The sequence below is a fragment of the Aspergillus aculeatinus genome (assembly GCF_003184765.1).
Source record: "Aspergillus aculeatinus CBS 121060 unplaced genomic scaffold BO66scaffold_4, whole genome shotgun sequence".
Classification (NCBI taxonomy): domain Eukaryota; kingdom Fungi; phylum Ascomycota; class Eurotiomycetes; order Eurotiales; family Aspergillaceae; genus Aspergillus; species Aspergillus aculeatinus.
The window spans coordinates 229,932-256,387 of record NW_020291473.1 but is presented as its reverse complement, the minus strand read 5'-3'; the positions used below and the strand labels follow the sequence as shown (position 1 = coordinate 256,387).

The 26,456-nt window shown below is 53.7% G+C and overlaps 8 protein-coding genes across 8 annotated transcripts; 3 read left to right on the top strand and 5 right to left on the bottom strand.

Moving 5' to 3' along the window:
• Positions 1-191: 191 nt before the first annotated feature.
• Positions 192-3,197, bottom strand: triA (putative mRNA capping nucleoside-triphosphatase). The gene is made up of 3 exons (XM_025644418.1): positions 1,386-3,197; positions 880-1,329; positions 192-810 (listed from the first exon to the last, which is right to left on the bottom strand). The coding sequence occupies exons 1-3, from the start codon at positions 2,838-2,840 to the stop codon at positions 646-648; spliced, it is 2,070 nt and encodes a 689-aa protein (XP_025507983.1). The 5' UTR covers positions 2,841-3,197; the 3' UTR covers positions 192-645.
• A 441-nt stretch (positions 3,198-3,638) lies between these two features.
• Positions 3,639-5,908, top strand: BO66DRAFT_388231 (acyltransferase family protein). The gene has a single exon (XM_025646507.1). The coding sequence runs from the start codon at positions 3,940-3,942 to the stop codon at positions 5,632-5,634; it is 1,695 nt and encodes a 564-aa protein (XP_025507982.1). The 5' UTR covers positions 3,639-3,939; the 3' UTR covers positions 5,635-5,908.
• Positions 5,909-5,951: 43 nt separating this feature from the next.
• Positions 5,952-8,583, bottom strand: BO66DRAFT_388230 (WD repeat protein). Its single transcript, XM_025646506.1, has 4 exons — positions 7,479-8,583; positions 6,826-7,426; positions 6,688-6,762; positions 5,952-6,635 (listed from the first exon to the last, which is right to left on the bottom strand). Exons 1-4 carry the CDS (start codon positions 8,256-8,258, stop codon positions 6,211-6,213), a joined length of 1,881 nt encoding a protein of 626 aa, XP_025507981.1. The 5' UTR covers positions 8,259-8,583; the 3' UTR covers positions 5,952-6,210.
• Positions 8,584-8,729: 146 nt separating this feature from the next.
• BO66DRAFT_143428 (putative pantetheine-phosphate adenylyltransferase) lies at positions 8,730-10,257 on the top strand. The gene has a single exon (XM_025642082.1). It carries the CDS (start codon positions 8,938-8,940, stop codon positions 10,153-10,155), a length of 1,218 nt encoding a protein of 405 aa, XP_025507980.1. The 5' UTR covers positions 8,730-8,937; the 3' UTR covers positions 10,156-10,257.
• Positions 10,258-11,755: 1,498 nt separating this feature from the next.
• Positions 11,756-13,313, top strand: BO66DRAFT_408090 (F-box domain protein; the record flags this gene model as incomplete). Its single annotated transcript, XM_025649096.1, has 2 exons — positions 11,756-12,110; positions 12,169-13,313. The coding sequence occupies 2 exons, from the start codon at positions 11,756-11,758 to the stop codon at positions 13,311-13,313; spliced, it is 1,500 nt and encodes a 499-aa protein (XP_025507979.1).
• Positions 13,314-13,768: 455 nt separating this feature from the next.
• On the bottom strand, positions 13,769-17,222 carry BO66DRAFT_388228 (putative regulatory protein Ral2). Its single transcript, XM_025646505.1, has one exon. It carries the CDS (start codon positions 16,849-16,851, stop codon positions 14,011-14,013), a length of 2,841 nt encoding a protein of 946 aa, XP_025507978.1. The 5' UTR covers positions 16,852-17,222; the 3' UTR covers positions 13,769-14,010.
• Positions 17,223-19,125: 1,903 nt separating this feature from the next.
• BO66DRAFT_434540 (peroxiredoxin) lies at positions 19,126-20,071 on the bottom strand (the record flags this gene model as incomplete). Its single annotated transcript, XM_025650782.1, has 5 exons — positions 19,126-19,156; positions 19,216-19,468; positions 19,528-19,780; positions 19,849-19,957; positions 20,049-20,071. 5 exons carry the CDS (start codon positions 20,069-20,071, stop codon positions 19,126-19,128), a joined length of 669 nt encoding a protein of 222 aa, XP_025507977.1.
• A 430-nt stretch (positions 20,072-20,501) lies between these two features.
• Positions 20,502-26,129, bottom strand: BO66DRAFT_340835 (multidrug resistance-associated protein). Its single transcript, XM_025644417.1, has 15 exons — positions 25,836-26,129; positions 25,018-25,770; positions 24,662-24,944; positions 24,366-24,599; positions 24,084-24,314; positions 23,476-24,017; positions 23,254-23,416; positions 22,839-23,186; positions 22,652-22,775; positions 22,521-22,592; positions 22,345-22,460; positions 22,143-22,284; positions 21,486-22,055; positions 21,013-21,411; positions 20,502-20,944 (listed from the first exon to the last, which is right to left on the bottom strand). The coding sequence occupies exons 1-15, from the start codon at positions 26,061-26,063 to the stop codon at positions 20,728-20,730; spliced, it is 4,422 nt and encodes a 1,473-aa protein (XP_025507976.1). The 5' UTR covers positions 26,064-26,129; the 3' UTR covers positions 20,502-20,727.
• Between the last annotated feature and the right edge of the window lie 327 nt (positions 26,130-26,456).

The window sequence follows — 26,456 nt, the reverse complement described above, 5'->3', positions numbered from 1 at the left end:
AACCTTTTGTATCATCTGTATCATTCTATCTTGTCTACTTCCAACCCCCCCAATTTTCATCCTATTTCACTCTCACTTCACCTGATTCTTGGTTTCGAGTCTTGTCACCTTGCTATAATCTAATAAGTAGACGTACCACACAGCTACGAAGTAAGAAAAAGGAAATCAAGGAGCTTGTCTCAAATCATCCAGTCAATCAACGATTTTCCCTCATTTTTGCGACCCAAAAAGGCAGTAGTCTAAGTCAAGGTAGGCAGGTAGGCAAAGATAGAAACCCCGAGGGTAAAAAAAAAGAAATGGTCAAGGGGAAGGAAGCTATATATGATACATCTGGTATACACTGGACAGGGGAAAAAAAGAGAAGGCCGACCCGAACAAACCCAAAAAAACAAGGTTGCTATAAAGAAGAATAATACACGCATGTTCATTTCCATCAGAAAGTAATGTGAAACTCTCGTCTTCGACTATGTGAAACAGAAACACGGGGGATCAAGAAGTTCCGGATGCAAATGTGTAGATTCGTTATATGCACATCAGATGACGAGGGGACTTTGTGACCGACCGAGGAAGGGAGAAAAGGGCGAGAAGTCAAAGGTGAAAGGGGGAATACGCGAAAAAGAAGAAATGTCAATGGAGGTAGTTGAGTCAAGGAGGTACTTGACGGGCCAGAACACGGACGTTATCCAGGAACCCCTTGACGAGGTCCTCGTACTGATGGGGCTCCTGATTGATGGCCATCTGGCCCTGGCGACGGATTTCGGCCGCCGAGACTTCGACCTCGAGTTCATGCTCAAACTCGCCTTTTGCGGACTAATTGCGGACATAGTTAGTCAAGGGGCCAGTGGGGCCGGGGAATATAGAGGGGAAAATGGAACGTACATCAGATTTGGCCACCTGGGTGAGATCGATCTGGTAGGCGAGATGGCGGTAGCTCATCCGGTCTTTGTTGCGATCCCCTCCGCGACCTCGCGCCGGATCGACCACAGTGAGCTGGCTCACGTCACCGTCGTAGTTCATTTCGAGGTTGACGCTGATGCGCCAGTCGACGCAGGTTTGCGGGCTGTGGATGTCCAGGTCGGCGATGCGGCATTTGACGATCTTGGCGAGGACCTCGTTGGTTCTTTGGTCCACGGTCACGCGGACCTTGGGCTTGTGGCGCGGGTTCAGGTTTTGTCGGATCACCGGGGGCAGTTCATTCGGGGATACCTCATAGAAAGTGTCGCGCTCTTTCTTGTGGGCATACGAAATGGGGATGCGCGGTCGGTCGGCCTGATCCAGGGACCTTTTGACGGCTTCATTGAGGAAATTGTTCATCGCTTGATGTTGGGCCTAGCCTAGCATGTTAGTGGTGTGATGAATGACCGCAGGAAAAGAGGATCACGTACCACTGTCATGCTGCTTTCAAACGCCGTGCGGAAGCGTGGGAACTGTTTGTTCATGACTGTCTCGGACAGAATGGGCAGCTGAACCCGATCTCCGCGGTCCATGTCAATGAGCTGGCCCAGTTTGGCCTCCACCTCAATGATGGGCGCCGACCCCGCTGCTGCTGCTCCCGCTGGAGCTGCGATGGCGTCGTTGCGGACCACGACATGCCTAAAGAGAAAGTCGCACACAAGCCTTGTGATGTCCTCGGAAGGGAATTCCCCGGTGATGGATGGCTCCCACGGTCCCAAACTCCCAGACTGTTGCGGCTCGGCCGCAGCGGAAGGCGCACGGGGGACCGGAGCCGTCGTCTTGCTGGGCGGGGTATCGTTTGAAGCTTTAATGGATACGGGTACGGCAGCGGCGTGTGCGGGACCCTGAGCAGCCGAAGCAGCCCGCTGTCGCAAATTCCAAGAATTGTCCGGGCTATCGCGGGAGTGCTTGGGAATGGGAGGAAGGGGATTCGGGATGATAGGGCCGCGACCCTTGGTGCGTTCCGGCCTCATGGCATAGATCGGGGGTGCATCGAAGCGACGACGCTTCCGTTTCGGAGGCTCATGTGGACTGGAGTAACCATGCGCCTCCGCAACGGCCATTCCATTCTCGCGAGGGGTGGTCTGGCTGGGTACGGCCGAATCTGGATAGCTGGGCGCCCGCGTGGTCTTGGGACTCACACTGTCTTCTGAGCCGCGTCGGTCAATGGTACCAGGGTACGGCCGCGGGGTCTGGTCTCGGGGACGCGACAAACGGGGCATCGCAGTGGGTGACATTTGCATCGATGCCTCCTGGCCGACCCAGGGGCTGGAGGCGCGGTTTGAGCGCGTGTCTTGGCCTGAAGAGGGTGGGCGCGCAGCTGAGGACGGTGATGGTTGAGCATAGGCAGCAGTTGACCCGCGGGGAGTACCAGGCAGAGATCCGGGTCCTGGAGGTGAAAATTGCTGGGAGGCATATCCAGGCGCAATGCCGGCGGTTGAAGGACTTTCTTTGGGGTGAGATGCGTGAGTCATGGGCGTGTCGTGGGACAACACCGATTGAATGGATTGCGAGCGCTGCTGAGGGGGATTGAAGGAGGAATCACGCGACGAACCGTAGTGGCCTGGTTGTGGGCTCTGACCTCGAGCAGCTTGCGAGCCAGCCGAGCGACCTGAGGTAGGTTGATGTTGATAAGGAGACTGCAGCGAGCCGTAGGAGGAAGAGCGTTCGGGAGAAACATGAGGCCGCTGCATTGATCCTCCGGGGAAACCGGCCGGATAGGAGGCGGAGGAAGCGGGCGCCGCGGCGGGGACCTGTTCGTGTGGGCTGTAGACTGCATCGGATGGCTTTCGTGTGGTTTGCGCCGATGGCGATTGCTGGGGTTCCGGTGGAGGATTGTTGGCATTGCCAGCAGTGTCACTGTTCAACATCGAGCGCAAATCCATGGCGGGCGCGTGCTTGGAGAGACGAGGAGGGACAGAGTGCGACGAGGCGGTATCCAGGAGTTGCGCAGGAGTTGCGTAAGGGGATTCAGGCGCTGTTGTAGTATCTGCGTGATGTTTAAGATTGTTGAAAGACCAAAGTAATAGGTGAAGAGGGCGCGAAGGATGAAGCTGAAGTGGAGGCTAAAGAAAGTCGAAGAACGAATCCGGACATGGAGGTAGACGCAGACAACGACTTTTCGAGGGGATGGTATCGGGAGAGGAGATAAGCGCGATGAAGTGGAAATATAGTAGTAAATGTAAAGGAAGTAATCCGAGTCGAAGGGTATGAAATGGGGGGGATGTGTTGGGTGGTCGAAGAAACAGTGAGGGAGGATAAAGAGAAGAAGCGAAAGAAGGAAGCAAAAGAAGTTCGAGTCAAGCTACGCGGAGGAAGTATAAGAAGAGCAAGCAAGAGAGGCAGGGGGAGAGTTGGCCATTTTCTGGCTGCAGGAACATCTTGGATGTCTCTAAGTATGTACATTAGCAATAGTGGAGCTAGAATCGATTTGTCTTCTATGGTTTGATTTTATTTTAATTTTTTTTCTATTTTTTTTTGTGCTTCTTACACTTTTCATTGCATTGGCTCTTCAATGCAGCCGATTTCAGTTGACAGTTAAGCTGGCCTCAAATGCGGCAATTCAACTTCCATTCAGGTAAAGTTTCCTCCTCCGCCTTCCCTTTTCTCTCATCGGCTTCCTCCTCCTCCTCCTCCTCCACCTTCGTCTCTCTCTCTCCCTCCTTATCTCTCCTTATCCATCCTTCTCCTTCTCCCACTTGCCTCTTTATTGCAGCTTCAACCCCCTTCCCCCGGATCCAGGTATGTCCTCTGTATGCTTAGTGCTGTGGTAAATGTGGGACTACTCGGTACTAACGACTGTGCGACATCCTCCTAGCATGTTCCTCTTGCTGTATCGTCCTCCGTTCCTCCCATGAAGCCGCGCGTCATCTCCCTCTTCTCTTAACCCCCGCCATAACCATAACGAACGCATTGCCATTGCTCAGTAATTTCCCCCTCATCCACCCATAGCGAGTCGAGTTCCACGATACAATACAACCCATCATGTCGTTGATCGACAAGGGCCTCGCCTCGCCTCTCCCCGTCCACGATGTCCCTCTTCACGATCTTGAATCATCCTCTAGAGCAGCCGACCATCGTTACTCGTCGATGAGCAGCGGCTTCAGTAGCAGCAACTACAATGATAGCCTTCAGGAATACCTCAGTCAGTTTACGGACATGGCGGAAGCTTTCTGCACCAAAGTGGCCATAATAATCACCCCAAGTTACCTACAACAATACGTGGGAGGAACGCCCCGACCGGCTACTAAGCCGCACGCCATCGCGGCCCTGGATGGACTGCGCGGCTGGGCCTGTCTGCTCGTGTTCAATTTCCACTTCCTCTTCACCTACACTTGGAAAGTCGCATTGGGATGGGGGTTCAATGGGGAGAATTTCGCGCTCTGGCAGTTGCCGATACTGCACATGCTCGTCTCAGGCCATATCATGGTGGCCATCTTCTTCGTTATCTCTGGCTACGTCCTGTCCTACAAGCCGCTCAAGCTGATTCGCAGTCGCGCCTGGGAACAGACTTTCACCACCCTCGCCTCGGCTACATTTCGACGAGCCTTGCGCCTTTATATCCCGTCATTTGTGGGGATCACTCTTGTCTTTCTAGCCGTGCGCTTAGGAGCCTTCCACCCGTCCCGGCGCGTCCTGGTTGAGGGTCACACGATCCTGGGCACTAATGAACAGCATCCACCCATCATGCGGTCCTTCACCAAGCAGTTCTGGGATGGCTACTCGACACTCGCACAACTAATGGACCCCTTCAACTGGTCACTCTACTACAACAATTACAACCCGCACCTGTGGACCATTCCTGTCGAATTCCGCAGCTCCATCGTCCTTTTCCTCACCATCTTGGGCACCTCGCGCCTCGGGACTCCCATCCGTATCAGTCTCGTCGGCGGTCTCATCTGGTTCTGCATGCGCTTTGGCCGCTGGGATGTCGTGCTTTTCCTGTCTGGCATGCTCCTCGCAGAGGCCGACCTCATTCACGGCACCTGGGAACAGCGTCCCATCCCTGCCGGCACATCCTCGAGTACGCCCACAACCGCAACCATTGATGACGATCCCAAACCTCAACTCCGCCGCTTTCTCCCTGCCAAATCCCGTTCCTACCACTACCCTGTCCTCTCCCGCCTCTCCACCCGCCGGATCCCTTATCGCAATATCTGGTTTGCCCTCTTCATCATCGGCCTCTACCTGGGCTCTACCCCGAATACCGGCTACAAATGGACCCCGTTCTACATGTGGACCTGGAAGATCACTCCCAAAACCTACCCCGAACCGCACCGCTTCCCGCAAACCATTGGCGCCATCCTCATCGTCGCCAGCATCAACCACTCCCCGGAGATACAACGTCTCTTCACCAACCGCCTCTCCCAGTACCTTGGCCAGATCTCCTTCGCCTTCTATATCGTGCACGGCCCCATCCTTCACGGGCTGGGATACGCCATCATGCCTCGGCTGTGGGCCATCACCGGCCGGGCGACGAATTTCCAGGCTGGACTTGCGTACCTCCTAGGGTGGATGATCTGTTTGCCCATTGCCCTGTGGGCAGGAGACCTGTTCTGGCGGGCAGTAGACATCCCCAGTGTGAGGTTTGCAAGATGGGTGGAGGAGAAGGTCATTGTCAAGGGGCCTGTAACTGTGTCCAGGCCTGCGCCCGGGAGCAGTGGCGAGCGACGGGATTGATTCCCTTCCTTTCTATGTCTGCTGCTGCCGCAGCGGCTGCTCGTTTACTATCATCTAGTTGCAAATGTGTTCCCTGCTGGGATTTCAGGTTAGCGGGCGTCACTTCATGTTAAAACTTACTGGATCAGTCACGGGTCTGGCTGTACATATTTCATGGTCTCAATTATATTTTGGTCTTCCACCTGTTTCAATGTAAAGTGCATGTGGGAACGCACATCAATGTGGAGAATGTAAATTTATTCTGTCAAAAACGAGTATGTCCAGCAGTTATGGCGTCAACTAGATCTCGATACATCTAAAAAGGAAAAAAAAATAGGGTTGTTCGTTCATTCATTTACTCGTACCATGCCATATACCAAAGGTCGCCTACGCGGGTAAAAGTCTCCGCGCGCTATATGGGGCTTCCCTTGCCACGGGACGTCATCTCAATCATGTCCCGGAGCCCATCCCAAATGAGAGCAGTACCAAAATCATAACATCAAGGGGGTAAGTCATAGTCTGTTTGAAAACAGAAAAGACAAACAAATAACATGCAAATGACGATCTGTCAAAAGTCTAGCCGATGTATGAAGCTATTCACAGAGCGACTCCCCAGAGGCCTCGCCCGCCACAAACCCCGAGCCAGTCGCGTGGATGCCCGGCTGGCGTGGTCCCGCCCTGCGGCGACCAGCTGATGTTAGATACCTCGTAGTCACACTGCCAGGCAGCTGCCGGGCCACGCTCGCTCGTTGGCGTCGCTGTTGGGGCTCCCGGTGGGTGTGCGCCCGGCGGCACCGGGGCTGCGTTGTGTTGGTTGATCAAGTCCCAAAGCAGGACGAAGCAGTCATCTGCGCCCGAGGCGAGCACGCCGCGACGATTCGGTGACCATTCCACGGAGTTGATGGAGGAGGCGTGTCCCTTCAGCTCCAGCAGAGCTTGTCCCGGCTGGCGCACATCAAGAACTCTTACGATGTTCGAGTCTTGCGAAAACGTTGCCAAGAGGTGCGAGTCATGGGGAGAGGCTGCAGTAGTGAGTACGTATGTCAAATTTGATACATCTATAAGCTCACATACCTGCAATTCGTAGTAGAGGTGGTGGCCATGCAGACTGTGCAGGCGCGGAAGGACTGCCATTCCCGGGACTCATCACTGAAAAAAATCCTTGTGAATAAGGCGATCTTCGTGACTGTGGGTTTGATAGGGATGTCTTACATTTCTCATTCTTTTCGGTGGGCTCATAGATGATGGTACTGTGCTCCAAACTGCGAAGGTCGAACATGCGAACGCTACCATCAGCACCGCAGCTGACGAAGACATCGACGCTGTTGGCGCAGAACCGTACGTCGTACACCTCCTTATCGTGTGCGATCAGCTGCGTTTTGGCGGTAAGTGTGGGAATGTCCCAAATTGTGCACGTGGTATCGATGCTGGATGTGATTATGAGGCTTGGTGAAATGGTGTTCCAGTCCAGGGATGTGATTGGCGCGGTATGCTCCGGAGACTTTGAGTTCGACAGCAAAGCCAAGGGTTGCAGCTTCGCGGTCGGTGCGCTTTGGTTGTTCGACCGTGTGATCGTGTTCGAAGCCGGCGCTGGTTGCGAAGCAGGCAGCGACCATAACCGGAGATGATCGCCAGACGTTGCCAGTAAGTCGGTGGATTGTTTCTGTGAAGAAGGCGGCTCCCAAAGAATCCGAGTTACAGGATATGAATGGGTGGCTTCCGCAGTTTTGACATACTCCAGCTTGATGTCTCCAGCCGCCGAATCTGGTGTATCCGGGTCGGGAGCGGTCCAGTGTGTATCAACAATTTGAATCTGCGCTCAAATTAGCACCATAGCTTACCTTGAAGGCAAAGCAACATCATACATAGTTGTGGTTATCTTCCAAGTAACTTCCCATGGCAATCTTTCCGCCAAAGGAGCCAGAATTGCCGGGCACCGGCCATTTGCACCAGTCCACTGCATATATGGGCCACGGGGCGATATAGTTACTGTTGGTAGGCACCTGATTTTCGCTATTGTTGATTGACATCATTCCCGAGGTCATCATCGTGTCGCTCAACAAGTCACCGGTTGGCCGGATATCAGCAAGGCCCAAGGGGGAGTATTTGGCTCCCAAGGGAGTCTGCGGCGGGTAGCCAGCACCCGGCGACGAGCCCGGCTGTTTGTATTTTGGCTGATCAAAGCCTGCCGGGCTGGATCTTGAATGTCCGTGAGAATTGACCATGCTAGAGCGCGGGTTTGTTGACTGTTGCACCGCGGACTGCGGCTGTTGCGGTTGCTGTGGTTGTTGCGGCTGTGATGACGGTGCTGCGGGAGGCTGCATGGGGGTCGACAACTGAGGGAGGGTTGGAAGAACCGAAGGGGCTGTGTTCATGGATACTGCCGGTGGACGGTTGGAGTTGCCTGGCTGCAGTGCTCCCGGTAGATGACCACCAGCAGCGCTGTTGCCGCCTCCAAATTGGCCAGGCTGTGAGCCGGACGGATGCACATTGATTGAAGGAACGTGGTTCTCAGCGCCGGAGATGAACTCGTGGGACATGGACTGTCGCTGCAAATTGGGAGCACCGGACGGGATATGCAGCTCCTCCGGGCGCCCGTACGTTGTGGCCCGGCGAGGGTCGAAGGGTTGGCTCGCATTCGACATGACAGCGTGGAATTCGAACACTTCGAACCGTATTATACCCTAGCCACGCAAATAAGTTCAATTGAAGCCCCACCTCAGCAGAATGTCAGGTGTGAACGGTTGTGAAAAGCGGTTATCAGGTTGCGAGGATTAGCTTGGGGGGGGGGATGGAGGGCGCTAGGAGCTCCGACTGTACCAGAGACAGTGCACGCTCTAGGTCATGTCAGAAAGGGACAACAACGTGAACAAATTCACAAAGACATTCTGAAGCTTGAAGAGACTCAGAAGAAGTGCCTGAATAGACCGAACAGGCCTGAAACGAATGAATAAGAGCAGTTGAAGCGACGGGGGAAGAAGGGAGGGAGATGGGGAGAGAGAGGGAGATAGAGAGACTACAGGGAAGTCACGGGAGAGTCTCGTGCAGGCTGAGTCAGCCCAATCGCGGGGAAATCCATCTTCGGCCATCATTTATTGTTATTTCTTGCCGGAATACTACTGAGTACTTCACCTGGTAGCTGAATACTACTTGCTCCCTTTTCGACTCAGCAGAAACGTCCGACTGCCATCGGGTCGTCTGTGCTTTGGGTCTGCTGTCAGTTTGGCTTCTGATTTACCTGCTACTCTCCAGCTATTCTATCCATAATTGCAATTGCTACAGACAACCAATACTGACAGTCATTCCCCCGCATATCAGTACAATATGGCTTCCGAACCGACCTCGGCCCTGCTGCTGCTGCCACCTCCGCCAGCGGCCGACTTTGACCAACTTAAGTCTGCATACGAGGCTACTCTGTCAACTGTCTGCTCCACCCTTCATCTCAAGCTGGACGGGTCCGACCGCGTGGCTACTCTCGATGTTGCACTATCCCTACCAGGCTTGCTCGCCCCTTCCTGCCGACCCCGCACTAGAGCGTTTGCAAGCCTGCAGTCGATTCTTGAAGGCATATACCGGTTGATTGGGATTGTATGTATCGAACACAAGATCGAGTTGGATATGCCTGGAGGTATCGATGCACGGGTCATACTCCTCGACTATGATCTGTCTCGGAGCCCGGAAAGCATTCCAGCAGTTCCGCGCGATGGCCCGATCGTCGACCTGCGGACTCTGGCTAGGTCAGGACGACCATGGAAGTCAATTTACTACCCTGATAATCAGATAGGACAGGATCTGGCCGCAGCCTTCAGTAGCTTCTATTCTCCGGTGGCGGATTCTAAACTTCCCGACTCTGGTTCATTACATGCCATCCCAGACGCACCTCACTGGACCCCATCAGAATCTCTTGTGACCCTAGGCGATCTCCACGAAGCCACGTCGCCCTACACAGTCGCTGTGGGGGGCACGTTCGACCACTTCCACATTGGACACAAACTATTACTGACCGCAACAGCACTTGTCCTACAGCCCGTGGAGGATGCTGATGCGGGGAGGGAACGAGTCCTCGTCGTGGGAGTGACCGGCGATGAGTTGTTGGTAAAGAAGAAGTATCCCGAGTTCTTGGAAAGCTGGGAAGAACGCAGCCATAGCACAGGTGCCTTCTTGACTGCCATCATGAATTTCCGTGCTTCCGGACCCAGTGGACCTCAGCTTGAAGAGGCCCTGGAGCCGGGTTCTGATGGAAAGTACATCCTCGTGAAGTTACGACCCGATCTAGCTTTCAAACTAGTGGAGATCAAGGATCCATTTGGTCCTACCATCACTGATGAGAGCATTGGCGCCCTTGTGGTCTCTAAGGAGACTCGGTCGGGCGGCGCTGCAGTCAATGATGCACGGACGAAGAAAGGATGGGCACCGTTGGCTGTTTTCGAGGTCGATGTCCTGCATACAACGGAGGTGCCTCCCGATGACGCGGAGGACTTTGCATCCAAGATAAGCAGCACGGATATCAGGCGGCGGCGGATGGAGAAGGCTTTGCAATGATTGATTGGCGCGAAAGTTCCCGAGATGCGCGATCTCGATGCGGGAAATTAGTGGTGATCTGAGCCAATCGTACAAGCAAAGGTCTGTTCGACAACAACGATGATGATGAGGTCTAGATGGCCTTCACAGAGGAGACGATTGGACAGCACGAGATCTGATGTATCTCCAACTATCCATCTAGTCCAGACCGGCAACTCGACAGATTCAGATAGATGATGGAGGATAAGTGGGCGTGGAAGGGCCCTTAACTTTTCTCCTTGGTGGTGTAATTTCTAGACCGTCCCGACCCCATGTACTGTATATAGCGTTGTTTGATCCTGTGCGCTTTCTCCTCTCTCTCTGATCTAATCTCTTTTTATCCCTGTGTTTTCCCCGACTTACCTGGCTGGCGACGCCAACACAGACCGAAGGAAACGAGACAGCGACAACCAACCAGCGGATCATTGCAGTGTTTGGGCTTGCGCCTGGGCTCGGGGACTACTGGACTACGGCGTTTTAAGTGCTGCTTAAGTGCCGGTGATCCTTTTTTCCCCTCTTCCTTCTTCACCAACTACTGCAAAGAGTCGACTAGGTTGACAACCCACGCGATGAAGCTACTGCAAAGAGTCGACCCGAATGGGCAATGCCACTGTTGGCCAATCTCTCAACCTCGAGATCCACTACTTTTCTTCACCTGTGCATCATGAACAAGCAACCCTCAACCATCCATATCTCATTCCCCCTTTCTCCACCATATCAAACCCCCCTCCCCCCCCTGGTCTATCTATAATCTTCCGCGACGTGGTCAAGCCGCAGGGACGATGAAGGCTTGCAACGACAGGCCGCCATGAATTGCGATTAACTCCAAGCGGGGTTCCCTTGCAGCTGGGCGTCTGCACGTATTTGACTCTTGCTGTCGCATCATTATACTCCCTTCCGTCGTCCCTTCTCTGCCAATCCTTCTCCTCCTCGACCAGCTTTCCTGCAGGTTCGCGCTGGATAACCGCATACTCGTTTGATCATGTGACTCCGGTATACGTCCCCCCGGTCGGCCATCATCGAGTCGTCTGATCCCGCCCGGGGCTTCTGCAGGCCCTGAATGCGATAATGACCACCCGGTGCGCTGGAGGAAATGAGCTTGCGGTGGGACGCTGTCAATTTCTGGTCAGACACGTTCAACCTGCTGCTGCTGCTGCTGCACGCGCGCTGGCTGTTGCCCGCCGTCATCTTTTGCAGATGACAGAGAAGAAGATTGTGTGTCTGTGTCTGTGTGCCTCCAACTAGAAGAGGGGATGTATCACTTTCGTCCTTCCTTTTCGTCACTCTCTTGTTTTTTCTTCTTCAGGGATTTTTCATCCTTATTTCTTTTTCTCTCCCAAACATTTGATTTTCGCTGCTGTCATCCGTCTTCCTCGTTCTTTTTGCTTATTTTATCTGCGACGTTTTCTTTGCTCTTTTAAAACGAACATCGCCCCCCTTTACATCTCCTTAATTTCGTTGCATATCCGACAACTCAGTGCCCCTTGATTTGCGACCTACACTCCAGACCTGACTTGGGATTCCATGTTGGTGCGAGTGGCCCAGGCAGCCGAACACGCTGCTGCTTCGCTGTGCGACAAACATGGACCAACCGCGGCATTTCGACGACTTGGCGGACGAACTCATTCAGGACATCCTTTCGTTTCTTCTGGGCTTCGAATATTCCTCCCTCGAAGCCTCCCCCACGACTTCGCATGGTTCCTCGCCTCCACTGAATGCCCGATCCCCCCATGTATACGGTGAGAAGTCTGAGTTGGACCGGTTCCGACTCGTCTGCCGAAGGTTCATGCGCATCGGCACACCGCAGAAATTCCCTCGCTTTGTGCTGCGGTTCTCGTCGGATGGATTCCGGAGGCTAGAGGAACTTTTGAGCATGCAGCTAGCCTGCCATGTTCGAAATTTCACGTACATGGTGCGACCCTTCTACCAAGGAAGCGGTACCGTCTCCGAAGACCCGTCATCTTTGAGTGCCAGGAAAAGCTGATAACCGTCTAGGTTGGCCCGATGTTCTAGAGACGGTTGATACTGACGATTCTCCTCTCTCGTCGACTCACCGACGTCGCCTTCACGAGCAGAAACGTATCGTCGAGGCGAGTCACGATTTGTTATATCTGCGCCGCGCGATCGGAGCATTCACATCCCTGCAGCAGGTCAAGTTGCTGCGATTGCAGGATGAGGCGGATGAGCAAATTCTGGATTGGATTCACGAACACTCATTGGGAGGAACAACGCGATTGGACTGGGAGCCAGCGTGCACCAGAGCCGTCACCAATTTGAGCATCGCCCTCTTGGATTCGAATTGTGACGCTGTTCGATTCGTCGGCCCACAGATCAGCCCAGAGGCGACTGCGAAACTGTTACAAGCCCCATCAACCAGTCTCGCCGCACTGGGGGCTCGATTGACGAGCCTAGACATCACCTTTTCTTCTACTTTGGATCTGTCCACGCGCATGGACTCCTTATCCAATGTCTTCTATGATTTTTTTCTGGCCGCCAAAAACCTCACCGCGATCCACCTAGGCTTTCCGGCCCATGCACCGATCGCCCTGCCGCTCGAACACATCTTCCATCGTCTGCAATGGAAGCGACTCCGCACGCTGAGCATCCAAGGCTGGCGCCTGGGCTCAGACGAGCTGATGGCTCTCATCCGCCGCCATCGGCGACCGTTGCGAGATCTTCGGCTCTCCGGCATCTACCTCCGCCCGGGCGGACGCTGGCGCGACATCCTCGTGCTGCTCCACGACGAGATGGACCACCTCGAGCGCCTCGATCTCCGGGAGATCGACTACACGAACCACTTCGACGCCCACGGCCACCACAATCACAACCATGCACCCACCGCAACCAACGGCAACGGCAACGGTGCCGGTGGCTCCCACACGCCGACGACACTCGCCATCGTCGTGCAGCCCACGCCCCATTCCCCCTCGCGCGACGCCGTCCTGAACGTGGATTCCCTGTCGTTCGCGCCGCGCGGCAGCACGCGCCGCTCCTTCGACCGCGCGACCCTGGAGCAATTGCGCACCTACACTCCCGAGGATCTGGGCGATACGGGCGTCAGCGTACGTCAGGACCAGTGGTTATTCTGGAAGGCGTGGGTGCTGTCGAGTGCACGAAGTAATGTCCATCCGAGGGGTTAAGAACTTCTTATCTATGTTTTTCATGAACGAGATTCTTCTTTCTTTTCTTTCCATCTTCAATTCTGTGTTTCTGCAGTTGTATGTTACGGCGTAGAATGGAAGACGATTCGTGGGTGATATTTGGACTCTAACAAACTTGGACTCTAACAAAACCGGGGTGCCTTCCAATTTCAGCACCTAAGTTACCTTATAGTAGTAGCCATAGTTGATTCCTGAGGCAGTGCACCAACCATTTCCGGAAAATCGACCAGGGCACTGCAATTGGGCATCTCCACCCAATCTCCACCCAATACTACCTTACTCAGTAGAAACTGTACATCTTCACAGTGTATCCATGCGACTGAAATCAACCCACCGGGCTCATTATGAGATTCAATCCTCGGCTACTCAATCAAGAGTCAATAAATGCCATCCACTCCCCTCCCCCAAAACAGAAAACACAAAAACCAAAACAAGCGGGAATCCAGAAGAAGATTGTCATGCATCGTTCATCATTAACTACTACCTACCCTACCAACTTTCCTTCCTTCCTGGTCCCCCAAAATAACATATCCCATCCAAGTGAAATTAGATACAATATATACTCGAATATGAAAATCGCACACACTTTCTCCTTGTCTCGCGCTCACGCTTTCTCAGACTGAAGATCTTCAGACAAATAGGAAACCGTACACCCCCAAAAGCTGCAGGCTCCCTACTACTCCACTCCATTTCCATTGCCATTCAAGCTCACCGCCGCACTACCCGGTTTCACCCCGTTACTGCCGCCGTTGGGCGTGGGATTGGCCGTGCGCTCCCGCAGCCGGCGGCCCTCCATCAGCCCGCGGAGACCCCGCTTCTGCAGGCCGATGACGCTGCTGAGGTCGCCGGTCCAGATCTCGCGCTCGGGCCGGAGCTCGGCGTCTGTGTTGCGGCGGTGATGCGACGAGGAGCGGGCGCGGCCGGCGGATTCGCCGCCGCCGCCGTACTCCGAGTCGGACTGGTCGAAGCTGGTGTTCGTCGAGGCCGAGGCCGAGGTGGCGGTGCTGGCGTTGCTGATGGAGTCCTCGCGGTCCCGTTCGCGCTCGAGCTCCACCTCCCGTTCGCGTTCCCGCTCGCGTTCGCGCTCACGCGCGCGCTCGCGGTCGCTGTGGCGCTGGCGGCGGCTGAAGATGTTGGTGTTAATGCGGAGGGGGATGCCGCGCGAGGTGGAGGAGGCCCCGACGCCGCTGACGCTGCTGGCCGTCGAGAGGGTGGCCGACGCGGTGGTGCCGTGTTCCGTGTCGGACGAGTCGGAGGTGAGGTGGCTTTGGGCCGCTGAGGAGGGTTGTGTGGTGGCGGTCGTGTTGGTGGTCGTGGTGGTCAGGGCAGAAGGGTCTTGCGCGGCCGCGGTGGCGGCCGCGTGAGCGCCGTTCAGGGTTTCCAAGGTGCCACCAAGCCCGCTGGCGAACCCGGTCCCACGGCCTCCTCCCGCGGCCATGGCGGCCGCGTTAAAGACAGCCGCAGCATTGCGACCGTCGAGCATTTGGTGGAGGCGTTCGACCGTGACTTCAAGGAGGCCGTCGACCTGATAAGGGCGGGCAAGTTGGAGGAGGGAGCAAAGAATCTGGGGGGTGCAGAGAGAGGAGCCCACAGCGGGCAGGGAGGACGTGTAGAAATAGTAGACAAGGACCTGGAGGGTGAGGTAGGTGTGAGGTAGGTAGAGTACACGGGGACGAGCGGTAGGCGATAGAGAATGCGCAGAGGGTATCTCGAGGTTCGCTAGCAACGATTTAGAGGTGACGGAGCGGTTACTGACAAGCGTGCTGGCGTTGGAATAGTTGCTGTTCTGGCCGATCGAGGGGGTGATGGTAATGCTTGAGTTGCGGCTGGGATACATGGCAACCGCAGGACGAAGAGTAGCAGAGTCAGAGACTCCCCCATCGCAGGAGTCGCGGAGTAGTTGAATAAAGTAGGGACCCCATCTGCGCGTCAGGATGCGCGAGTTGACGGGGATGCGTTCCCCTCCCACGGCTTGGAGCTCCATATCGGCCATTTCAGGTAGCGAGTGGGCGAGACGACCTAGTTCGTCCGAGGCCGCAGAGAACGGTCGTCCACCAGAGGTCAGTTTGGTGAGCTTCGACTGGAGAGAAGCCGGGACAGATGGCGCGCTGTAGGAGACATAGCCCGAGGTGGGTGCAGTCCGGCACGCATTGTTGTAGAGACCGAAAGCCTCCAATTCTACCATGCACACGTGTGAAAAGTTGATACGCCGGTGGTTATAATCTTCCACCAAGCTGCGTTTTCGGTGGCCCAAAATAACAAAGGTATTTCTTCTCGACCATAGAACTCCGCGGTTCCAACTACCCTGACCGAAGACCGAGCCGCCAGCATCGATTCGACCCCAAGTGAGAGTCTTCAAGTCCAGTGCCCAAAGAGCATATTCCTGCTTCGAGGAAGTCAAATAGGTACCACTGACAACGAAATGACCGTTGATGACGCCTCCATTGGGGAACCTCAACCCCGGGGGCGAAGCCTGACTTTGCATGGGTTTCTCGACCAAGCGACCGTCAGGCAAGCGTACTTGAAGCTCCAACTTGACATCCAGGAAGTTGTAATTAGAGTAGATAAGCATTGGGCAACCCTCGACCTGGGAGTCCTCAATGGGCTCCTGTGCATCTCGATCCTCCGCCGCAGAGCCAATCTCGGAGACACTCATACCCAGTAGGGGAGCAACCACGCTGCGGTAGGCACCACAGCTGCGGCCAAGCGTGCTGGTGCTCATCCACTTCAAACTCCGCAGGTTGAAGACACTGATCTGCTCAATGTAATGATTGGAGCTATCTTGTCCTCCGACCACGACCATCTCGGCACCCCCAAATCCATCAATATCCACTCCGATCGTGCCCTGGTGCGGGTTCGAAGACGCCGGGTTATGGTGTATAGCCGAAAGAGGTGCGGTGGCTGAGGTAAAATGGGCGCTGGAGGGCAGTATTGTCGCACAGTGCGCATAGCGACCTTGGGGGGAATCGATGGCTGGCACGCGGGTCCATGTGCGAGTGGGCACGTCAAAGATGTGGATGTCTGACATGACCACGACTTCCGGTTGAGCGTCCTGACCCCCCGCTCCCCCGCTCACGGCAGCAGGGTCCTTGGAAACATTTAGGGCAGGCGACATACCGCCATAGCACACGAGTTTATGGTCTCCCAAGGCACAAACACTGTGAAAATACCGCGGGCGGGGAATGTCGCCGGTCGCCTCGATCTTGGTCCAGTGACGCCGGATCAAGTCCAGCTCGTATATGTCCGACGTCAACTGCGGACGACTCTTGGAGAGCACCCGGCCTCCGAACACGTATAGCTTATCGCCCAAGATGGTCGTCGTTGCGCCCACGAGAGGGTGCGGCTCCCGGCCGGTGGTCCGACGGACATTGCATACCAGGCCTGACAGGTTGATCGGACCGGAGTTGGAGGATTGCGACTGCTGTTGGGCTTGCTGAAGTCGAGGCGAGATCCCCGTCGCCGATGGGTCGTCTCTGCCTGTATCCAAGAAGCCCAGGCTCGACTGGCTTCGGGACATCATATTGAGGATATTCCCGAGGTCTGTCTACCTTCAACCCGCAGGAAAGATGATGGGTGAGCGCCTTGTAATCGAGGAGACCGCTCGGTAGAACTTTGTCGCTATCGTAAGTCTTTGCGCGTATCGTAGGAGAAAGTGCCGCCCGCTTGCGGTACCCAGAGTCAGGAATTGCTTTTCCGGGGATATGGCGTTGAACGAGAGGAAGGGAAAGGGTCGAGGCGATCGAGGATCATCACAGTCGTAAAAGAGGGTTAGACGCCACCCTTGCGTGCCACAGCAGCACAGACCTAGAAAGAGATTTTGACAGCAACGTCGGTGGTGGGAAAGCGGTCGGGTGATCTTCGACGTCTAAATGGGACTGGGGGGGGCAGTGCGACCGGAGGAGGGATGATCAGGGGGGGGGGGGGGGAGGGGACAGTTATCGGTGACTACTTGGTACTTGTCCCCGCTGCGGAGGAGAACGGCACCAGATAATTCAGTCGTTTCCTTATCAATGAAATAGACAATACTTGTGAAGGTATTTACCAATGCTGCGATAGTCAACACAACCGTCTCAGCACAAAAACGAAGAATAAGAAGGATTGAGAGTGCGAGAAGCGACCCTCTGAGCAAAAAAAGTCGGGTGGGGAAAAAAGGGAAAGGAGAAGGAAAAGGAAAAGGAGGAGAAGGATTGATTCCAGGAAGGAAGGCGGTCTGGTCTGTCCAACAAACTACGGTCCAGGCACGTACAAGACCGTCCACGGGCATGTAAAGTCAATTGCTCTTTTACTACGGAGTACTCCGTATATACTTGGTTGTGTAGTTTCATCTTATCATCATCACAAATGTCATCTACACAGTTCGCATGACTGGGTCTTCGGTTTCCCACCCCCTCAACACACACTCATCGTCAGTCCACTACCACGCAGCCACCTGTCATCCAATGCGACTCAGCTCAGCGGTTGGCAGCCGATGCAAACCCAGGACATCGTTCTATTCCCACTCCCTTGGATCAATTTGAAAGACCTTTCTTCTTCTCTCTAAGAACCCTTATTCTGACCCTTGGCTTCTGTGGGGGGTGTTAGTGGTTGAAATGTATTAAACAAGGAGCTGCGGAAAAAGAATGTATATACCTGACTCCTTATGTTCCTTGGCTAGAGCTTCTCGATATTGTGCCTCCCCTTGGCTATGTTCTTGCTGGCCAGATATTTGCCAACTTTGCGCACCAGTTCTTGTCGGAAGGAGTCATTGGGGATCTTCATTTCAGGCTTTCGCAATGGTGTAGTCCTCTTTGTTCGGCTGTTTAAATGGTATGATTCTTGCATGTCTTCACTGACTTGGTAGCGTGCCCTCTTCCAGGGACGCCTGGAACAGGTCAAGAACCCTATGTTTGACCACGGGCCAGGCCAACCATGACTTTTCTTTGATCAGTTGTCGCTCTACTTCGTCGATGGTGACGGCAGGCATCTCCACCACTGCTTTTTGCGGCCGGTATCCTTTTTCTCAATGTCGTTTGGTAGGGAAGGAAGAATTTAGCCAGTAGCTCTTCCGCTTGTTTTTTATGATTGGCAGTGGTGGTACCATCTGCCTGGGCGAGCTTTGGTACCTTAGGTAGGCGTGCTTTAGTCGAGATTTAATGTAACCAAAAGTCGTAGCTTAAAATGCTGCGCTACATGTTTCCCGGATCGTGCCCCACAGAAAGCTAAGCCTGTCTAAGATTGAGAGCGAAGATAGCTAAGCCAACAATTAGTGGAATTGGTGTAAAAAACTTCATCAGATCAAGTGTCCCTTGCGCCTGGTCAATAATGGACCCTCGAGAGAAAGGCAACATTTGATGGATAGTCCACTGCTTTTGACTTCCCGGAACCAGGCCCTCTTCCCCCCGTAGAAGGCGAAGTGAGCGATGCAGGATGACATAGCAACGATCTGATGTTGTTATCGCCACCCGGAGGGACCCAGACGGCCAACCATGGCTCCAATCCTCCCTTCCGACTGTGTGCGGGGACTGGCAGCTCGTCCCAGGAACCTACTATACAGCCTGCAGGAACACCACAGACTCCAGCAGATACTACTGGTCAAGCTGGGTTCCTGCATACATCGAGATCAACTGCCTGCAACCGGCTCGAACTACTTCTCGCTACCTCGGCTGGAATCATCGGGTATAAAATATTATCTCATATTTTTTTCATAACTTTCGTATCAGATCTGTCTCCCTTTTCTCAGCACCAGTCCTGTAGTCGAACTGCATCACTGCAAACCTCCTGCCTATCTTTGGCTGAGCTAGACATTTTTGATTTACTGCTTCAGGTTGGTGAAACGAAGGTAACTTTGGTCCCAAGTTAGTAAAATCAAGAAGTCACTAGCCGAGCATCAAAGGGTACTCACGGCTTGACAATGCGAATGTCGCCGAACTTCTTCTGGGCCTCCTCGGTGGAGACGGGGGGAGGGATGACAACGTCATCGCCAGGAGTCCAGTTGATGGGGCAGGTGACGCCGTGCTTGTCAGTGGTCTGGAGAGCATCGATGACACGGAGAACCTCGGCAGTGTTACGGCCGGTGGAAGCGGGGTAGGTCATGATGAGACGGATCTTCTTCTTGGGGTCAATGATGAAGACGGAGCGGATGGTGAGAGCCATGCCTGGGGTTCCGTTAGCGGATGTGCAGCCAGATTGAAACCCAGAAGAACCAGATACATACCCTTGGAGTCGACATTGGTGGTGTCCTGGTAGTCGACCATGTCGTACAGGTAGGCGACCTTGCGCTCGGGGTCGGAGATGATGGGGAACTTGAGGTTGGAGCCGGTGACCTCGTCGATGTCCTTGATCCAGGCGTGGTGGGACTCGGTGCCGTTGGCACTCAGACCGATCAGCTTGACACCGCGAGCAGTGAACTCGGGCTCGAGCTTAGCAAAGGCACCAAGCTCGGTGGTACAGATGGGGGTGAAGTCATCCTATTCCAGCGGCCGCATCGGTTAGTCACGGGTGCCCTAGCAATATAGTTCGAACTCCGATCACTCACGGGGTGGGAGAAGAGAACAGTCCAGCTGTCGCCGATGAAGTCGTGGAAGGTGATGGGGCCGTTGGAGGAGTCAGCCTCGAAGTTAGGGGCCTCAGAGCCGAGACGGAGACTATTTGAGAAGAGCCGGTCAGAATTGCCGTGATCTATACAAACCAACCTCGAGCTTGTGAAGGTTGAGGTAAGCAATGGGGTCAACTTACGGAGGAGCACGATCCTGAGCCATTGTGAATGGTATGGTACAGTAGAAGGTAAGGATTTATGGAGGGAGAGAGGATGCGGATGGGAGTGGTGAGAAGGTAGGTACGAGGGGAACAGAGGGGGTGAAGAAGGATGAAAGAGAGGCTAAATAGTTGCGGGTGCCGTGGACAACATCCCCGAATTCGGACACTCTCTCGTTTCCCCCTCAGTGCTAGAGCAGAGCCCCGCCTGGAGCCTGCCAGTGGTGACTGCCCCTCCAGGTTGGAACTGGAGGGAACCCCCCGGGCCCAACCCCCCTCGATCGATCACGCAATCTGCCACCGCTTCTGGGGCAGAACACAGTCATTGGTGGGGGATGAGCTCATTCTTGGGGGAGCTGATGGCTGATGGCTGACTTTGGCGCTAGTCCCGCTCAGGCAGGGAGGGGCTTATCGATCAACAAGAACCATGGGACTGATTATCCGTGGAGTCTGGACACTGGCCGGGCAACGCACTCTCTCTTTACTTGATATAGTATGTAGCAGTTGGCACTGGGACCTACCTATTCATGATGGAATTACACCCGGAAGTTCTCAGAATTCCTCCGATAACCTTTATACATAGTCCCTTAACCTGAAGACGCGCAAATCTACCTGCCTAGTCACTTGCTCGGAGGTCATCAACCCATCGAAGCACTCGACTTCAGACCTCAAACGCTAACAGTTTAGCGAAAGCCCCATCAGGTCTACGGGCTAGTCCGCGTGGATGTCCCACTTCGACAACCCGTCCGCTGTCCAACACCACGACCTGGTCAAAGTCGAGTAGAGTATGAATCCGATGAGCGACCATGATCACCGTGCAGTCTTGAAACAACTCGCGGATGAGCTTCTGCACTCGAGCATCGGTCTCCTTGTCCAAACTGAATGCAAGAAGTGGGTCAGCGTTTGAGAAAGCCGAACGACAGAGATGAGTCAACAAGGAATATACCTGCTCGTCGGTTCATCGAGGATCAGAATCTTGCTCTTCTTCAACAGAGCCCGTGCCAGACAGAACAGCTGCTTCTGGCCTTCTGACAAGATGCTGTCGTCTAGTTTGACTCCAAGAACCTCTTCGTCATGGCTGTGGCTTTTGTGATGCGCCGCCAGTGCATCCCACACTCCAACGGAGCGCAAAGCATCAACAATGTCCGCGTCCGTAGCAGCGTTCAACGGGTCCGCATTCTGCCGGATGGTCCCTGGAAATAGGAAGGGCTCTTGACTGAGACTGCTGATGCGATGGCGTATCGAAGATCGGGAGATGAGGGAGATGTCTTGTCCGTCAATCAGAATTTGGCCAGACACAACCTCGTTGAGGCGAAGTAGAGAAAGTGCGAGGCTGCTTTTGCCGCTGGAGTGTAGTAATTCGCGGTCAGCTAACGTCTGAATGAATTCGAGATGATGCTCGGAAACACTGCAACTGACCTTCCAGTCCTACCACATAGCCCAATCTTCTCCCCACCACGGAATTGAAGGCGGATGTCGCTCAGCACAGCGGCTGCTGACCCGGAGGTGTCATACGCAATGCTCGTATCAGCAAACTCAATTTGACCACAGCTGGGCCAACCCACGGGTGGCTCATGGGCCTCGAGAGTCGGATCTTCTTCAGTGGGGGTGTCTTCGGAAAACGACTTGATCCGAGCAATCGCACCCAGCGATGTTTCGAGCAGCGTCCAATTCTGGATCACTTCCGATAGAACTTGGCCTAGCTCGACCATCAACACGAGAGCAATACCTAGCAGACCTGGGTTGACATGATCACGAACGCCGACGGCTATTCCGACCATGATGACTGTTAGAGCAGCTACTATAAGATTCAGCACCAGTGAGAGCCAGCGTTGTATGCACAGGAGAAGATAATAAGGTTTTTGGGCGGTGTCAAGCATAGCAAGCATCCTAGACACGGCCACGGGCGTCCATGAGAAGGCGCGGATGGTGGTCACTCCAGAGAGAGACTCGAGGAAGTGAGTGTATAAGGGGCTCTTGAGCTCGATTCTACAGTGAATCAGTACGATGGGATCAAGGCATCCAGGAAGCCAATGCTTCAGGAAGGAAAATGAAGACAGAACAGCTGAGACTCACTCTAACAATCTCAGTTGGCGAGAAGTGCGAAGATAGAATCGTTGAAGCAGGCCCAGCAGCGCGATGAGGAATGGCAGAGCCGCAGCGATATAAGGCAAGGAAGCGATGGTAATGGCGCCTTGAGCGAGGGCACTGAAGAGTTCTGAGTTCAAAGATGTCAATATAAAAGTCGCTCCATCTTGTTCATGAATTGTATACTTACGGAATCCTAAAGAGATGAACCCACGGGGCAGAATCATGTCTACTAGACGCATGTCTTGGCTGAAGCGAGTTACAAGAGCTCCAGTTTCGACATTTGATAAGTAAGATAAGGGAGCACTTGAGGGGGTTAGTTCTCAGTCACAGTAGTCTCGCCCAATGTATGAAATCATAACTCACCTCATGCAAGCGCGGAGCACAGTGGAATGAAGGTGTTTCGAGGCAGCTGGGACAATGATGACCCATGTCCAGCTGAACAGTTGCATCTACTGTCAGCACATAATATAGAGACGAAGGAGGGTTGAACACACAATATAGCAAGCGCAAGGGAGCCTGCTTCGACCGCGGCCAATGCCGCATATATTCCCAGCCAGTATCCTGAACGCGAGCCTGAGGCACTGTCGTTGCTACTCGACCAACGTTCCACCCAAATGTCTATTCAGACGTGAGCGTTCTATGACAGCTAGAATATCGTAAGTAAGAGAGGGGAGGACTCACAGAGGAATCCGCCAACGGCTGAATTGACAGTCAACAAAGACACAAAGGTGGCTACTCTCAGCCAACCCAGACTAGAGAAGTAAAACTTGTACACAGAAGTGTCGGTTGTCTGTCGATCGCCATCACAGGAATCCGAGGCGTTTCCAGTGTCTGCAGTGGTCGTCGTGAGTTCAGACTGTGATTGAACAGTATAAGCCGCTCCTAGGTCACCTAGCTGCCCTGTGCTCAGATCAAGCTTGTTAATGTAACCTCCCATGTGACTTCGAAGCTGGGAATAAGTGCCCTGCTCAAGAACTTCACCATCATTGCCCAGCACAATGATAAAGTCGGATTGCGGTAGGTGCTGAGCTGTATTCAAATCAGCAGACACTCCACATTTGGAAACGTAAGGCCGTCATTCGACGAAGATTCTTACTGTTGTGGGTAGCCAGGAAAACGGTACAGCCCAGCTGACGTAGCAGACCGTCCGGACCAAAGACATTAGTGAACACCTGCTGGGAAGTCACATTGTCAAGACCACTGAAAACGTCATCGAAACAAGCGATACGTTTGCGAGAATAGAGAGCTCGTGCGATGGCCTGTCGATGTTAGTAATGGGCTTATGTTCGAGTCCTTATCAGGCAGTTTGATAACGAACAATTCTTTGCCTTTGCCCTCCGCTCAGTTTCGCCCCCTTGCTGCCTACAAGCGTCCGGTCTTCTGCTGGCATTCTCCCAATATCCAGGTTGAGCGCACATGCTTTCAAGATTGTGTGATACCATCTTTCGTCAAACGACGATGATCCGCTGTCGCCCACAATGTTATCCCGAATTGATGCATTGGCAAGCCATGGCATTTGCTCGCAGAATGCTATGTCCGTATGGCTGATAACGAGCTTTCCATCCAGTACAGGCGTCTCACCGGCAAGGCCTTTCAGAAAGGTGGACTTCCCACTGCCGACGGGACCGACAATCGTGACGAGATTTCCTCTGTCAGATTGCTCGAGGATCAGGGTAACACCAGATTTGTCCAGTGGTGAGGACTTCCATCCAAAACGGACATTTTCCAGGGAGATATCCATCGTGGCCTGCTTTGAAAGAGAGCCAGTGATGGGGGAAGAGAGAGCAGAGAGCTCAATACCAGATCGACTTCGGGACGAAGTTGCTGGACTTGATAGCAGCCGAGCTAACTTCCTCTTCTCTGTGAAAAGCACATAAGCTTTGGATTAACCTTGGGAATTGAACGGAGAACGTCAAGAACACTCACCAACGCGACTCGGTTGCCTGAGGAAGTCCTGTATTCTATGCAAACATCCGATCGATGCAAATGTATCCGGGATCGCCAGCAGAAGTTGCTGGAGCGGATTGACCAGTAAGTTAACCAACGAAAGTGATGTGATGGCTTGCGAGACGTGGAATCCCCCGGATCCATTTACTGCAGCTACTATACCATACGCTGCAAATGTTGCAAGTTGACCAACGATCGATGGAAGGTTTACTGGGTCATTTTGTGTCAGTTTTAGTTATAGCGCTCTGAGAAGACACATACCCATGCATACACGGATTGTCTGAATCCGGCGGAATCTCTTCGAGATAGTGAGTTCTTCCTCACGCAAAGCATCAATCATGGTTCCCATAATCTCGGACAAACCAAGGAACTTCGCGTTCCGGATAGATCCTAGAATAGCGGAGGTAAAGTTCACGCGCTTCTCTGTAGCCTGCAGCCATGTCTTTTGCCTGGCAGTGACAGCATTTCCCATGCCGAACGACGCTGCCGTGAAGACTAATGCGAACGATCAGTCATATCTTGTACGAAACACGTGTGATTCGGATGGAAAGGCTTACGTATTACCACTACGAAAGGAGCAATACAGACAGCACCTACTTGGGTTTGCAGGAGCCAAGTGGCCAGGCCCAGCTGTAGGACATTAGCCCATGTCTCGCATACTGTAGACAGGAAGTATTCGGCAAGCATCTCGATGTCGGTCCCCATAAGTGACATGGCACTGGATTCGTCTGTGGTGCCCAGTGGAAGATTCATCATGTGTTCATAAGTCAAAGCCATGAGGCCACCTCGTAGCATAGTTGTAGCGCGGTACCCTAGATGCTGGTAGCTCGCGGTGAACACCTAGTGAACTGGATTAACGAACCATTCGCTTCACGAGATACGCTGAATGCCCGGCCATATTTGAGAGACTCACAGCAACCCCAACGAAGACAATCGCGGTAGCTCCAATTAGACCGTAGGCCATGTCCCGAGCGAGAGAGTCGGTTCGCTCCAGAACGGTCACAATTTTTCCCACCAGAAATGGCTGTGCAATGCTGAAACCCACTACACAAAGACGGGGGAACGCGATTCCCACTATTTCCCATCGCAGGCATCTAATAACAGCCAGGAACAAAGCATTCTTGCGACTCTGGTTGCAGCTTGCCCAGGACTCGGCAAATCGGGAGGACAGATCACGAGACTGGAGTCTTTCGTGGATGGTGGGCAGCGCATCGCCTGTGAGTATGATCGAGTAGCCATTTCGCAAGAGCCTGTTTAGCCATGTGAATAGGCCTCGACTGAACGGTCCGCTTACGCTTTCTCCAGACTTGGCTTTCTCGCTTGGTATTAGCCATTTCCGCTTATCGATATTCTCCAGTACCAGTAAGACTAGCTTGATGGCGAGGGATGCTGAAAGACAGGCAGAATATGAGCGGCTGCCAGATGACAACCATGAGGTGCGTACACGGGCAATATCGAATAACAGGGTTGTGAACAGGTAGGCAGTGACTAGGAATGACGGCCGGATGGAACGGACATGCTCCAGATCAACAACAGCCACGAGGACAAGGGCAGCCAGAAGTTCAAGAATGGCACCCGCGAGGGACGTATGCTTTTGGGGAGCATGCTCGGTTGCGACAAGTGCGAGAAGGGGAATTTGTATGGCTGCTAAGATAGCAGCGAGAGACTAGTCGGGTTCAAGGCTTGGTTAGTCCTCAACCTGCTCAGATAAGCATCTGGGGGTCCACATACTAAGATTGGGAGACGTAGACTAGAAGAAATAACTTTAGGAGATTGTTTGTAAAGCTGGAAGATTCTGAACGGTGATAAAAGTAGGAAACACGCAGCAGGGCCGATAGTCAAGATAGCTGCCTCGAATAGAGCAGTGAAGTCAAAGCCTCCGCGACAACCTGGTCGAATGACAGGACCGAACAAACTGTCGCCGCATAGATCAGTTGTGGATGTAGCAGTAGAGCTCATGGCTGCACTCACTCACATGAGATTGACCTCTGGTAACACGGTCAAGTGCAGTCAGGCTGACAATATAGAAGCCATAGACCCCATACTTTGTGCAAGTTGTAGCCTGGGATGAGCTTATCACGCTTATCTTGCTAAGTCTTAGCTCCAATGACCCCATCGATGCCCAGATCGTGTCCAGGTCGTGTCTTATCTGGGATTGGTAGTTGACGAGTTCTCCGGCGGGGATCCGATGCTGGGCACTGTGGACGGCAGCCCAAATCAAGTGTTCCCGCCTCGATGAGGTGCTGTGGCATGTAAGTATGCGGGAAATTGCATCCCTTCTATAAGTGTTCTATTCTCAGCCTCAAAATATATCTAGATATCTCCTCCATACATGATTCTCGATGGAAGTTG

Excerpts from the sequence above, each read along its gene's own strand:
- triA (XM_025644418.1), bottom strand. The coding sequence starts at position 2,840 with ATGGATTTGCGCTCGATGTTGAACAGTGACACTGCTGGCAATGCCAAC. Across the intron at positions 1,330-1,385 it reads TTGAAAGCAGCATGACAGTG|GCCCAACATCAAGCGATGAA; the intron begins GTACGTGATCCT and ends ATGCTAGGCTAG. Across the intron at positions 811-879 it reads CCCAGGTGGCCAAATCTGAT|TCCGCAAAAGGCGAGTTTGA; the intron begins GTACGTTCCATT and ends GTCCGCAATTAG.
- BO66DRAFT_388231 (XM_025646507.1), top strand. The coding sequence starts at position 3,940 with ATGTCGTTGATCGACAAGGGCCTCGCCTCGCCTCTCCCCGTCCACGAT.
- BO66DRAFT_388230 (XM_025646506.1), bottom strand. The coding sequence starts at position 8,258 with ATGTCGAATGCGAGCCAACCCTTCGACCCTCGCCGGGCCACAACGTAC. Across the intron at positions 6,763-6,825 it reads CACCGAAAAGAATGAGAAAT|TGATGAGTCCCGGGAATGGC; the intron begins GTAAGACATCCC and ends GATTTTTTTCAG. Across the intron at positions 6,636-6,687 it reads ACCTCTACTACGAATTGCAG|CCTCTCCCCATGACTCGCAC; the intron begins GTATGTGAGCTT and ends TCACTACTGCAG.
- BO66DRAFT_143428 (XM_025642082.1), top strand. The coding sequence starts at position 8,938 with ATGGCTTCCGAACCGACCTCGGCCCTGCTGCTGCTGCCACCTCCGCCA.
- BO66DRAFT_388228 (XM_025646505.1), bottom strand. The coding sequence starts at position 16,851 with ATGTCCCGAAGCCAGTCGAGCCTGGGCTTCTTGGATACAGGCAGAGAC.
- BO66DRAFT_340835 (XM_025644417.1), bottom strand. The coding sequence starts at position 26,063 with ATGAGCTCTACTGCTACATCCACAACTGATCTATGCGGCGACAGTTTG. Across the intron at positions 24,945-25,017 it reads TTGTCTTCGTTGGGGTTGCT|GTGTTCACCGCGAGCTACCA; the intron begins GTGAGTCTCTCA and ends CCAGTTCACTAG. Across the intron at positions 21,412-21,485 it reads CTATGTGGTAGGACTGGAAG|CGGCAAAAGCAGCCTCGCAC; the intron begins GTCAGTTGCAGT and ends ACTACACTCCAG.